At 38.1% G+C, this 15,228-nt stretch overlaps 1 protein-coding gene across 1 annotated transcript in view; it reads left to right on the top strand.

Annotated features, from left to right (window-relative positions):
* Positions 1 to 3,887, top strand: part of LOC101559807 (DNA replication licensing factor MCM5) — a 53,498-nt gene extending 49,611 nt beyond the window's left edge. The window contains exon 3 of the mRNA XM_004631136.2: positions 3,613 to 3,887. Within this exon, the coding sequence (XP_004631193.1) occupies positions 3,613 to 3,887 (275 nt within the window). The remainder of the gene's footprint in view (positions 1 to 3,612) is intronic.
* The last annotated feature ends 11,341 nt before the right edge of the window (positions 3,888 to 15,228 follow it).

The following is a 15,228-nucleotide window of genomic DNA, read 5'->3' on the forward strand; positions in this document are numbered from 1 at the left end:
GAGGGTCCGGCCCACGCTGCGCCTGGGCTGGGACTGGTCCCGCCGGCGCAGGGTAGCAGGAAACTCTCCGCACACTCACCGGACCTGGGCTAGAACTGGGTCTGGGGGCTCCCGGAACTCGCCAGAAAATCCTACTCGGCGGACGGGGTGGGGGAGGCACTGCGGAGTGGTGGGGGACGGCCCGAGGGGCTGGGAGAGGGTCCGGCCCACCGAGAGAAAACATTCTCTCAGGCTTTCACAGAAAGCATATTGGTCAAGCAATGGCCGTGATTCATCCACATGGCTGACACTGACAAAGGATCTACAAAGTGCTGTTCAGGGTTTTGGGATAAGTCTTGAGGGGACTTCACTGACCATGTCAGATAAAAAAGTTACATTTTTTGTTATATAGGTCTTGCTTTATCTTGGTCTTAACCATCCAGCAAAAAAGTATAGAAATGAGGTATGAAAAGTGAAGTCATGTTTATATGCTGAGCTGTGGAAGGCTCAAATCATCAGATTCAGACAATGCCAGTCCTGTGGATAACCCACTACTATTGTGGAGTACTGGACTATATTGGTATATTTTGCTGAATTCATGCACATACAATATTTGGATGGCAATTGAATACCTATCTCTGACAAAACTGAACCAAAAAAAGGTGATATAAATGAAGGACAATTTTGTGTCTGTATATACAATAGTTAGGATAGATATATTGCTACTTTCTCTTAATTCAATAAGAAGAAAGATCTGTACTAATAGTATTTGGACAGGATATCATGTCTGCATCTTGTGCTATGAATGACTACTACAAAGACAACAATATGCAATGTATTAATTGTTGTAACTCTCCTACCAACCTGTTTTGAAGCTGTCACATTGCAATTTTTTCTCAATAAAATTAATTTAAAAACTATATAAGCCAAAATAAATTTATGTTTTTAATATGTGTTTCTGTTTAAGCCCCAAATTAGCAATCTCTTACTACTTTTTCAACCCACATCACTCTAAATGCTCAAAGTGTGTAAAGATACATCTATATCTAGTGACAGGACTTTACTGCAGTTCACTTGCAGATTTATTGGGTGACATCATTGAGCTATGGAAGATAGAGAACTTTAACTATCTGACATGCACTACAGGAAGTGCTCACTGTTAAGAGAACAGAGTAGAGCCAAATGAAGATTTTGTTCTAACAATAACAGTATGACTTCTCAGTTATACAATACCTTACTTTTTATATTATTTCTCTTATGAATTGATATCCACATTTACAGAAAACAATAAAGTGTTGTCTCCACTTTGAAAATGAAAAAACTCAATCAAATCAATAAAATGATTTCTATGTTTTTGGCATCTACTGCATGCTAGGCATGAAGAATGCCAGTGTAATGGTAGAGATAGCAGTAAGTAGAGCACAACAAGTACCACAATAGGGAAGAACATGGTGGAGGAGAGGTCTTCACCAGGGTACAATAGATACACAAAAGCAGCTGTTAGTTTAGGGAAAAGTAATAATAATGTGTAAACTAGCATATCTCAACCAGTGGTGATTTTGGCCCCTATATTGGTGAGCTTTCCACTTGCTGGATACAATACCCATCACCCACAACTTAAAGAGAAGAGGTTGAATTTGGCTCTTATATAAAGAAGATTCAATCCTTGGTCAGCAGAAACATCATGGCAAAAGGACATGGTGAAGGAAAGCTGCTCAGCTAAAGGAGGAAAGGAAGCAAAAGTAGAGTGAGGAGGAAGGAGCCAAAAGAGGAGATTCACCCTCTAAATGTGTCCTACCAGTGGCAAACCTCATCCACCTAGGCCCTACCTCCTAACGGCACATTTAGCTATAGAATATCAAACAATTGTTATGTATAGTAACACCCCATGATCCAATCACCTTTTAAATGCCCCACTTTTGAACACATGAAACTTTTAAAGAACATTTTAGATTTAAACCATAGCAACCCTGTTGGATATAGCTCAGTGGCACAGAGCTTGACTGGCAAGCATGAGGTTGTAAGTTGAATTCCTGGTACCAAAAAACATTATTCATAACAATCTCATCTTCTACCCTTAGGACATTTCATAATGTCTGGAAACATTTTGATTGTTAGTTCTCTCTCCCTTCCTCCCTCTCTCCTCCTACCCCTCCACTGTTTATCTCCCTCCTCCCCTCCCTCCTACTCCTCCTGCCCCCCTCTCTCCTATACTTTCTCTCCCTCTCTTCTTTAGGAGTTGAGACCTCATGTATACTAGGCAAGCACTCTATCATTGAGCCAGTCCTTGACTGTCACAATCCTGAAAGAAGTAAATAATAGCCAGAGATGTTACTAAGCCTCTTCCCAAGTATCCAAATATCACTCATGGTTCAGCCCCTACAAAATGAACTATCTAGTCCAAAATGTTAATAGTGATGCCAACAAGAAATATATGTATGCCGAGAGCTAGTGTATGAGTGGGGGGTAGAGGGAGGCTCTGACAGAGGTAGTAAATGGAGAGAAAGTAGTGATCCACAAAGAACTGCCTATGGGAAAGAACTTCATACCCACTCTCACCCATGTCTATGGGAAAATCACATAGCTTAACATTTACCATGTTAACCATCTTTAAGTATGATTCTATGACATTAACTGTATGCATTTTTGTGAAACTAGCATCAACATCCATCTCCAGAAGCGGTTATTCTTTAAAACTGAAACTCTTTACCTTTTAAATATTAACATTGAATATTTAATATCTGGATACTTCCTATAATATTTATCCTTCTTTGGCTGCCTTATTTCACTTAGCATCATGTCCTCAATGTTTAACCATGTTGTAGCATAGGAAATATTTTTCTTTCTTCTTGGAGCTAGATAATATTCCATTATAAGTGTACCTCACTTTTTAATTTTTTTATTTTTTTCTGGATACATTTGGCTTTATTGAGCCACAGTTCCCTAGGTCCCTCCTCTTCTACAGGTGGAGCTGGAATGGAAGCTGCAAGGGGGAGATTCTCAGTGTTGGGGCTGAATAGGGCAATAACCTCTCCCACCCTCTGGTCTTGCTGGGTTATGGAGGGGAGGAGCCTTACTCCTTGGAGGCCATGTAGACCGTGAGGTTCAGCACCCTGTTGCTGTAGTGGAACTTATTGTCATATGGGAAATGAGCTTGACAAAGTGGTCATTGAGGGCAATGCCAGCCCAGGGTCAAAAGTGGAAGAGTAGGTATCACTGTTGAAGTTCAAGACACAACCTGATCCTCAGTGTAGCCCAGAAAGCCTTTGAGGGGACCATCTGATACCTGCTTAACCACCCTCTTGATGTCATTGTATTTGACTGCTTTCTCCAGGAAGCAGGTCAGATCCACCACTGACATGATGGGAGTAGACATATGGAAGGCCATGCCTGTGAGCTTCCCAGGGATGACCTTGCTTACGGCCTTGGCAGCGCAGGTGGATACAGGGATGATGTTCTGAGAATACCCACTGATGTAGCACTACTGCTTCCTAGGGGAGCCATCCACAGTTTTCTGAGTGACTGCAATGGCTTGGACTGTGGTCATGAGTTCCTCCATGATGCCAAAGTTGTCCCTTGGCCAGGGGAGCTAAGCAGTTGGTGGTGCAGGAAGCATTGCTGACAATCTTGAAGGAGTTCTCCTACTTCTCAAGACTCATACCCATCACAAACATGGGGGCATCGGCAGAAGGGGTGGAGATGATGACCATTTTGGAGCCACCTTTCAGGTGATTGCTGGCCTTCTCCAAGGTGGTGAAGACACCAGTGGACTCCACCACATACTCAGCACCAGCATCAAACCACCAGATATTGGTGAGATCTTACTCTTGGCAGATGGTGATGGCCTTTCCATTGATGACGAGCTTCCCATTCTCAGCCTTGACAGTGCTATGGAACTTTCCCCGTGAGTGCAATCATACTGGAACATGTAGACCATATAGCTGAGGTTAATGAAAGGGTCACTGATGGCCACAACATCCACGTTGATAGAGTTAAAAACAGATTCAATATGGCCAATTCTGCTCACTCTGACCTTCACAATTGTGTCTGGATAACTACTAGTGATACACAGGAAAAGCAGCTATCAGTGGGCACACAGGAGCAGAGAGCCTGCCTCATTTTATTTATCTATTCATATGTCAAAGAACACTTGTACATTGCTTCCATCCTTTGAATGTTGATGATAGTGTTCTGTCAGCATGGGTTTACAAGTAGTGTTTGAGTCCCTGCCTTCAATTCATTTGGGATATATCTAGAAGTTACTCACCAGTTATTTTATATGCCAATTAATTTCTAAGCATTTTTTCAGTGCTTTATATATAGTATGAAAAATACCCACAATCCTTCTGTCATGGAACCTATATTCAAGAGAAAGAAAACAAAATAAGTAAAGAAGCAGACAAGATAATTTCAAATAGCTCTTTGAAGCAAAGAGGCAGAGATGATGTTGCAAGACTAGGAGTGCAATATAAGTACCAGAAAAGGTAGCAAAAGCTCCATCCTGCAGGCCAGCCAGGTCAGGACTGATTATATTTTTTGATGATCAAGGACAAATTTAGAAATCTTTTAAAAATTTTCCATAATCAAACAGCAAATAAATTTTATCAACCAGGCTAGAATTCTATATCACTGCCTATTATTATTTTATAGACTTGTTTTTTAGCCGAAAGTTTATATTATGAAACATTTTTAACAAACACAGTAACCTGTGCCCTACTTCTCAGACATCTGATTTTTTCCATGTGTTTTCGTGATTCTTTCGGAATCAACTGGTTCACAAGAATGACAACAGGACATTTTAATTTTCTACTTCCCACACTCCTTCTATACCCAGATCTGCCACTGAGGTTCCTGTTTGCTTGTTTTAAGAGATTTTCTACAAGTACAGGATAAAATGGTATTGATTCTAAAAGAAATGCCATACTTCCCTATAGCCTAGTTTTAAAATAAACAACTTCTATTCTGTTCAAAACAAAAAATTCACATATGACCTGAGTAAGTAATATCTGACAAAATATAGAAGAGCTCTGTCAAATAATAAGAACACTGTTTCTTCTAACCTTTGTTTTTATTGAAGGTCATTTTCAGCTTACATAAATATTGTCTGAAACCTGTTTTGCAAGTAAGCAGTCTCTATGATGATTTATAAAGACAGAAGTCCACTGGCAAAGTTTATCTTATTAAATACACAAGCTTTTATTTTCTAACAAGTTTGGGTAAGTGACAATATCTCACCTGGTAAGTGAAACTATCTTTCATGCAGAATTAAGACCTTAACACAGTTAATATGTACTGTTAAGATTTATCAAGGTTCATTGTGGGACAGTGTACCAGGTGACAAGATATGTTGCAATCCAGTTCAAAATCCAAACCTCATTCGTTGGATAAGCAACAATAACTTATGGCACAAAAGTCATATAAGGAAAAAGACTCTTTTTCTTTTTTTATGAGCTGTGTAGAATTATGTAGTAAATACATATTCTTAACCTTTGAAGTATTTTAAAAGTGACCATATTTGCTTGATATATTTGTCCCATTAACAAATAGTGGTTGAACAACTTCTATGTCTAGGATTTTAATAGGTACTATTAAAATTTTAATGTAACAGTGAAAAGCTAAACATTTTCTTATGTATATTACCTGATAGGCAAAATATATTTTTATAAAGACTATGTGCAAAAGAACTTAACATGCTTTAGAAAAAAATTTGACTTATTAAGGATCCCATAATTCCACCAGAAAACCTTTTATGTTTATAATTTAAATTGGCCTCAAATGTAGTACTTCATAAACATGTTACTAAATGTAAAACTACAGGAAATAAAAAGGACTTTCCATTGCCCTGATTTTCACATAATCTCCTTCTGATTCTTATAATTCCTTAGCCTTTTTAGTTGTTCAATAATCCACATATTTTTATTAAGTTTCAGGCACTGTGCTTGACATTGAAGAGACAAAGGTGAACAAGTGTGGGGGGCGATAGAATGCTCCTGTTATATTTTCCCTTATTTGGGCAAGAAGTGCTGCAGCACAAATCCCCGCTTGCCTCGGCATCTTCCTGTGGTCTTGGATCTTCACTACCAATCCACAACTAGTCCCACCCAACTGCTTCCACTATACAGCTATTTAGACCCTGCTCACTTCCTCAGTAAACGAGACTTGATCAGAAAGCCTGTCTTGTCTCCGTCTCTCATGTCTCTTGCCCTGTCTTTTTCATCCCCATTCCTCCTCCAGGTCATTACCCCACGTCTCCACTCGCGGGCTGAGTCAAACAAGAAAGATGAGGTTTCTGCTGTATAAATTTTACAATCTTCTTGGGGAGACAAAGAAAGCAGTAACAGGGAGTTTGCAGACACTGTGATAGTGAGAGTAGAGATTACTGTAGAGGCACAGAACAGGAACATCAAACCCTAATAGCTAGCATAGTGTGGAGATATGGAAAGAAGAAATGGCAGGGGAAATATCCCAGAGGAAGACTCTTATCTCATTCTTTTAAAAAAATTTCCTAAGTCTCAGCATTATCAGCAGAGGAGCCCAAATTTGATACATAGTTCTGTCTAATTCCTCTACACCAAGCAGCCAAGCATCCCATTACTGTGACCCCCAACTGGTTCACTCTTGAATTGGTCTTGCTTCTATCTATTACTTCATGAGCCAGAAGGGGCCCTCGGGACTAGGCCTCCCAATCTGTAATGTTATTTTTACCTCCCTCCATTTCTTGTTGCCTTGTTCTAGGATTTAATTTCAACTTCTACTGAGACTGGGGCACTCTCCTAACTTCGTGGATTGACTCAGGACCTTCATCCATCACCTAGCTCTACCCAAGTTCTCAGACTCCCCACTCTGCCCTTAGAACAAAGGGCTTTAGTTCCTGGTAAATTCTGCTACATGATGCACTGACCAACTCAGACTGAAATCCTAAGAATTACCTGTAGTCTCACCTCACCCTCAAATTAAATCCTCAGAAAATCAACATCATTTCAGGCGATAGCAGTCCCATTGTGGAACACAGTGATATAGTAGGTTCTGTTAGTTGAATAAGGGTTTTCAGTAGCAAGTGACATAAGTCATTTTGAATTTCTTTAGTAGGAGGAAAACACACACACACACACACACACACACACACACACACACACACACACAGAGTCATACTTACAGAGAAAGGCAGTTGAGTTTTCAGTTTACAGAGCTGAAAATTTAAAGATGACCAGAAATAAGAGCGGTTTCCGGGTACTGAACAAAAGAAAGGATCACACAGAATATGCAGCAGGCCACTCCTGGGACGACTCAACTTTGAGCACATTCTCCATGATCTCATTCCCAGGGTAAGGTCTCATTAGACTGGCCAAGTTTAGGCCACGTGCCCACCCACTGGCCAGGGGAAACAGGTTCCACTCCTAGCTCTATCCAGGAAGAGGAGTGACTATCCAAAGTACAGCTGAGATGCTGTTACCAGAAGAAGTGAGAAGAGACCTTGTGTTGCAGAATTTCAAAAAACCAATAAAAGGAGTCAGCTTCTCTTCCTACAGCTCTAGTCCCTCAGGCTCCCAGGTTTTCTCTGCATCTGCTGAATGTAGCTACAGCATGCATCTAACTGAGTCCACATGGAATCCAAAGATTACAACATATGAGCACTAAGAATCTTTGCTTCTTATATGTAAAGTACCAAGCACAAAAAACTATACCTCTAGTTAATATCTTAAGACTATATAAATTATAGTGAGAACCCAATAATCCCCATGTTATGATTTTTAAAAATTCTATATATTCTTACCATTTACAACTTCTTTAAGATAAAATCCATGCTCTGTGTTCTTCCCAGCATTCAATAATTAATCAAAATATTAACTAATAACCTGCCTTCCTGCTAAGCTAAAACTTTTTAAACTATTTTCCTATTTATATTTTAAAGATTCCTTCAGATAAACTGTCTTCAAGGCAATGCTTGAAATTATATCCTTTCCATTAGGTTCTCTTCAATAATCATCATGCAAATACACATATTTTATGACATTTGTTCATTTTGTCTTCTTAGTTCTGGAAAGAATTTTGCATAAAAGCAGATAATAGTAAGAATTTTTTTTTTCATTTTCCTCATCACTGAGTGCCTAAGTATTGATTTTGGTGACAATAGTTACAGTACATTTTTCAATACTTAAATATGGAAGGCCTGAGACTTATCTTATGGCAAAGCATGGTATCAAGTGTGACAAAAAAGATAATGATAATGGCAATAATACCAATAGCCAACATATATTAAACCCTTACTCTACAGAGGCTCTGATCTAAGCTCTGTGTGTGCATTATGATATACTGGTGGGAATTCAACTGGGGATGAGGATTCTTGTAGGAGATAGAGGCGAGAGAGTCAAGGAATGCTTACTGGAGCCAAGTCACCGAGTAGATGAAAAACACAAGGTAGAATACAGAGTTCAAAGAAGATGATAGACTTAAATATGAACACAAGTGCTGTGGTTTGGAGGTAGTTTGTCTCAAGAGTTCATGTAGTAGATGTTTCACTTCCTCATTGTGCAATATTAGAAGTTGTTTGCATCTCTAAGAGGTAACTAGACATGGTGATCTCCTCCCTTGGAGGGATTAATGTGAGTCTCACAGAGCACATTGGTTCTCTTGAGAACAAGTTGTTACAGAAGAACAAATAAAGCTGATCCCTGAAGCTCTCTGACTTCGTCTCTCACTATGGGATTATTCTCAAAATGACATTTCGTGAATGTAGTGTCTTACCTCTAAACCTTACCCACGTCAATGGATCATAAGAGAAACTAGTTCTATAATTTTTTTTCTTCAATCTTGCCTAAATCAATACTAAAGGAAACAACAGTACATAATTCTTTAAAGGTCACTGCTATATCTTCAGCAATAGGCTTAATCCTGGAATATAAGAGATATGCTATAAATATTCTAAGAATAAATTGATGAATAGATGGATCGGTAAATAAGGAATTTCTGATTTTTTTCTCATTCTTCATTTTTCCTCATAAAATTATTGGTCATACTTGTCATATGAATGCATCATATTTGGTTTTGGACCAAAGTTCCTGTTCAGAAATTGATGAAAATTGCAGAAAGAATTTTAGCAAGCATCAAAAATAGCACAAGTATTATAAATATTTAGATTATTTCTCAATGCTGAATAATGTGTTCTTCCTTATCACTCATTGGCCTGGCATGAAAATATTTTGATATTAAATACATGCATGAGACAAAACCCACTGGATTGGTTATTAGGAGGCATGTTCAGCTCACTTTTGCTCAGGAAGTTACCTCAGTGAAGTGTAACTTAACTGATATGTCTGCTTATTCTATCTTCCTCTTAGTTTCTTCAACATCTTTAATGAAGATATGTTCTCTTTTGGAGTACCTACTGCTCACCTTCAACTGGCAAAAGAGGCCAGAACCCTTTTCTTTAATTTAATAAAAAGTCTTACCTGTTCAATGAGAGGTCACAATTGCCCCTACCAGATATCTAATCTGTAGTGTTCTCTTTTAATGGACTACACTCCACCTTTCCTGATAACTACTGCATAAATAGAACATCCTCAAAGAACTTGTCTCTTAATTGACATCCTCAGCCTTTAGCATGGTGTCAGTTCAGAAAATGAATAAATTTGAGCTATCCCAACAGAGGACATTGGAATTTAATCCCTGGTTCATGATATGGGAAAGGCAGTAACATCAAATCTGTCCTACACATATGAGAACTTGTACTGTAACGTCATGTACCTCAGTAGTGTCCCAAATTTTCTGATCAAGAAGATTATGGGGCCAAAGAGGAAAGTGATCGATGACATAGAGTGGGCCTAAGGAGAGTCACATGGGGAGAAGACACTCTCTCAGGCTTTCACAGAGAGCACATTGGCCAAGCAATGGCCGTGACTCATCCACATGGCTGCACTGATAAAGGTTCTACAATCTGCGGTACAGGATCTCAGGACAAATCCTGAGGGCATTTCACTGACCTTCTCAGACCAAAAAGCTACAACTCTTGTTGTATAGGTCCTGCTTTACCTTGGTCTTAACCATCCAGTAGAAAAGTATGAAGTTGAAATATAAGAAATAATGCCATGCTGTTATGTTGAGCTGTGGGGGACTCAGGTCAATAATTTCTGACATTGCCAGTTAAACAGAAGACCCAATGCTATTATGGGCTACTGGACTCTTTTAGAATATTTTGCTGAGTTTACACACCTATAATATTCAATAATGTAACTTAGAAAAAATGGGGTATACCGATGAATGTCCATTTTGTATCTGTGTATTCAAAGAGGTTGGGATAGATATATAGTTGCATTCTCTTAATGAATAGAATGATTTGTTCTAATGGTGTTTGTAAATAGGATCACAAGTCCGCATCTTGTACAGCAATTAACCACTAAGAAGAATATATGCAGTGTATTATTTGTTGAAACTGTACTTCCAATTTGATTTGAAACTGTCTCATTGCTGTTTATCAATAAAACTTTGAAAAAAATAAAAATAAAAAAAATAAAATGGAAATTTATTTAAAGAAAAAAAAATCTGTCCTACAGAAAAAAAAAAATCAAATCACTCAGTAATCTAGAAGTGACAGGCTGCTTCAACAAAGACAAAATACAAGCACTGCTTCTCTCAAAGCCCATGATTTCTGAAAAGCTGCTTCAATTTTCCTATCACTATTCCTTACTAATAGCTTTATGGCGTCTCTTAGCTATGATTCCTCTTTCTGTCATTTTTTTTTTCTTGTAGTCTCTACATTAAGTTTGAAATGCTTTTAACTAAGTGCCTGAGGGAGTGGGTGGATACAAGCCCTGGAACTTGTGTCTAACACTACTACATCCCAGGAATAGTTACAGATTTTCTTCCCTTTTGCTAAGCATGAAAATCAAAATAAATATTGCCTAGCACTCAATTGTGAAATAATAAAAATGGCCCATTTTTCTATTTAGTCTAAACATGAATCAAATTTAATATCTTCCTAGGGAGCTAAAATACAAACTGGATACATTACGAATCAATGAAGACAGGTTCTGTTCTAATAGTCAATATTCCTGCATCTTTAAAGGAAAATATGTAACTAATCTCAGTTTTCTTTATATATTATGTGAAAAATGAGGTATTTTCTTCCTGTGAAAGAAATTATAGTAGCTTCATGACCAAAAATCTTTATAACTTTGAATATGGTTTACTTAACCAGTAATGGTTATTTGGCATGTCTTACACATGATTCTCTCTTTCATTTTCTTCAGTAGAATCTGCATTAAGAATAAAAAGCTTTTAAGAAATTGCATAGAAAATAGAGGCAGCATTTTAAATCATTTATAGAAAAGAGCTATAACAATTATTTTTAAAACACCTATAATTAAAACAATTCATGTGCTAGAGGAAAAATATCTATTACTCTCCCAGGGAAAGAAAAATGAAGAAACAGAACGGCACCAAGTCCTTTGAGAAAAGTCTTCTGCTAGGCTCTGTCCACTGTGCTTTCACTCGCACTTGCACAGTAGCCTTCTGATACACTTTTATTAACCCCATGCTATACTGAGGTGCTAGTTTATCTTTTCTCTTTCCAATTTGTGTGTGTGTGTGTGTGTGTGTGTGTGTGTGTGTGTGTGTGTTACTAAGCATTGATCCCAGGTGCAATCCACCTCTGAGCTACAACTCCATCCATATATTTATTTATTTATTTATTTATTTACTTACTTACTTACTTACTTACTTACTTTTTTGAGACAGGGTCTCTTAGTTGCTTAGATGGGACTTGATCTTATAATCTTCCTGCCTCAGCCTCCCTGAGTTCTGGGTGCTAAAGTATTAGTGTATGCCACTACATTCCTAAGAGATTAACTCTTAAAGACAGCCAACACAACATTTCCATAAAATACAAATAAATATTTTAAATATTCTTGTTTTCAGCCATCACATGAGTAAAACTGGGGTCTTCAGTGATCTACAATGTGGCCTTGCTTTCTAATTCAGCTAATCTTATGACCCAATGGATGGGGTCCATAGAGGTTCACCTCAATGGAGCAGAGGTTATAATAAAGAAATTTTATAGCCAGAAAAAAAAAGAGCGATGCTCTCAGGTAGTTTGGAAAGAGGGAAGAAGAAGTAGCAAAAAGTAACAGTCATGACATGTCAAGGTTTTCCCCTCAACTCTCTCCTCCTTTCTCTTCACCCCTAGCCTGAGTTGACATCTTAGTGAGATCCTGAGGAAGCCAGAAGCACCAAGATGAAGAGGCAACATGTACAGATAGCCAAAAGCAGCAACCAGGTAGGTAAAGTGATGCTCAATATTATTAGGGTTTATACATTGCATCAACTATATTTCCTTCTTTTAGGAAAGAAAAGCCATCGGAGTTTCACTTAATGTATAAAGAGCTGAAAAGGAATTGCAAGGTTTTATTCAAGATGCAGGTAAATTGACTAAACAGAGCTCTTCCTCACTGAAGTTCAATCTGCTCCTGTGTGATTTGCTTATTATCTTCCCCGTGCTGTATCTGTGACCGCAGAAAGCAGACTACATTCCAGGTGCAACTTCTATGGCACCTCACAAGACTGAGGTCATGCTCATCAAGCAGTGAGATTCCCTGAGGTCACTGCCTTCCGTGCATCATGGGAAAGGTTAAGAAACCCTGGTGTATCTCTTGTTGCAAGCTAAATGGTTGAGAATTAGACCAGAAGACATCCTACAGGGAGCTACTAAAGCAAAGTCAAAGTGAATTCATCACTGGAGAGGCTGATAAGGGTGCAAAACTCACATGGTACTTGTCAGTGCAGAGGGAGCCTAAGCCCTTAGAACATGCCATAGCTCTGGATCATCAAGTGACATCAGCACGGCCCAAGTGAGCAAGGGCCCAGAAGGTAATCTAAGGACCTGCTTGCAAAACCACTAGAAAGATGTTCACCCAGAGAGAACGTGGAAATCTGAACGTTTTTTACAAGTGCTAGCATTTTATTTATTTTGTTAATATATATTTCATACAAGGTCTCACTATGCAGCTCAGACTCATAGTGATCCTGCTGTTTTCAGCCTCCCCAGTCCTGGCATTACAAGCACACACCACCATGCCCAGACTCAGTGGCTGGCTCAACACAAGCAGGGACAGAGCTGACACAGCAGGTGCTGCTAGGAATTGAACCCCAGTCCCTGTTCTTTCCTGAAAGCAGGTGCTTAGTCTAATGTCACTGGCACAAGTGCCAGCATTTTAATCATTTATAGAAAAGAATTAATAACAAATATCTCAAAAATCCATAATTAAAACAACTCATGCCGCACAGTGTCTCGTCATATCTAAAGACATTGAGAAATAACTCAGAATTTTGGCTGCACCACCATAGGGCTCACAATGATGAGATCTGCTTTAGGAAATAAGCTGTCTTTGCACATTTCAGTCTTGTGGTACATAAATGTGCAGCCCAACTATAATGTGATTGCAAAGAGAGCCGATAAAAGAGAAAGTCCACAAAACAAGGCCACCTGGAGAGTCCTCTTCTACCAACTGAGATCATCAGCCACAGACAGCCAAGTCAAAGCCAAAGCATGAGTACGTCCTTACTACTTCCTGAAACATGATTTCAGGTTATAAACATTCTTTATCAATTCTGGGATCCTTATACTTTTAGAAAGAAACGGTGCTACAGTCTATTTTCTCCAGGATCATATTCTATAAGACCACCCTTTGCTATGTGCACCACCAAATTTCAAACACCTTGTAATTTTTTTAGTTACTCAAGGTGCCCTATGTAAAATAAAATGTTAAGAGAATGGTTATCAGAGTGGGCTTCAAAGTTTAAGCTTACTGTGAATAGAGAGATAATAGTTACCCAGCCACAACTAAAGGAAGATTGTATGTTTACTACAGAGGTAAAAATATTATATATATATATATATATATATATGTTTGAAAACTAGTCTACTTAAATTGTGGCTAACAGTCAATCAAGTCAGAGGAAAGAACTTGGTATTCCTTAGACCTCCAAGTCAAAATGTTAGCTGTTGAATAACAGTATATTCTTTAAGAGAGCCAGGTACTGAAGATGGAAATCTGAGTTTTCATCATGTGGGGCTGAAAGAAAGCACTGGAAAGCAGAGAAGACAAGATATGTTAAATTATGGAAAGTCCTGGGCATTTCCATACTGGCAGATTAAGAAATGAGAAGGGACTACCAAGTTGTAGTGAGACCATGCTACTGTGAATGTGGGAACAATCTAAGGAAGATGTTGTACCTGAAGCAAATGGAAAACTATTTCAAAAAGGAAGACACTGCTGTATAACTCTGCTGAAGTGTTAAGTATACTAACAATTGACATTTAATCAATGGATTTAGCAACATGAAGGTTGTTCATGCTGTGCTTCTGATTAAAAAATAAGTTTCAGTAGAGAGGCGAGAACAAAAGTCTGATTAAATGGGTTTATCTGAGATTGAGGCTACAAGTATTAGTTTGAACATAAAAATTAACAAAGAAAGATGAAATTGTTCTTATTCATGAATAAAATATGCTGTGCAGAAAAACAAAATGGGTGGCTGGGGATGTAGCTCAGCAGCACAGTGCATCTGGCAAGGGTGAGGTCCTGAGTTTGATTCCTAGTACCCTCCCAAAAAGAAAACCAAAATTACATAGTAAAAGAATTATAATCAATAAATCAGATCAGAAATACTTCTAGATATAAAATCCATAAGATAAAACAGATAAAAACAGAAAGTGAAAATTAAGGCATTTAGGAGTATAATTATAGAAAGACATTACTGAAAGACATTAAAGACAAATATATGAAGAGATAAACCATGTTCCTGCAGAGAAAAAGTATGATTGAAAAATATCCAGTTTTCCCATGTTAATTGGATACTTCACTTTAATTCCAATAAAATTCTCTGTGGTGTTTCTCGTGGAAAGTGATAAGCTGATTGTAGAATTAGATGGATATGCAGAATGTCAAGGGGAGTCACAGTGGCTTTGAAAAAGGAAAACAGATGGCAGGACATATAAAACTAGTAATTTTAAAAGATGTGCTGGTGATGTGAAAATGGACAAACACAACAATGAAACAGAATAAAGAGCTCATAAACAGATCTAATTGCCAATCGGTAGGAAATGAATAAACTATCCAATATGCAGTGCTGCACTAGTTAAATAAATTGGAAGTAAATGAACTATTTTGTTACTCAACTTGCAAAAATAAATTCAGATTACAATGAAACGCTACTCAAATTTTAAGATCCCTTAGAATGAGTTATGACTATATATAT

The sequence above is a fragment of the Octodon degus genome, unplaced genomic scaffold (assembly GCF_000260255.1).
Source record: "Octodon degus isolate 3935 unplaced genomic scaffold, OctDeg1.0 scaffold00038, whole genome shotgun sequence".
NCBI classification, from domain to species: domain Eukaryota; kingdom Metazoa; phylum Chordata; class Mammalia; order Rodentia; family Octodontidae; genus Octodon; species Octodon degus.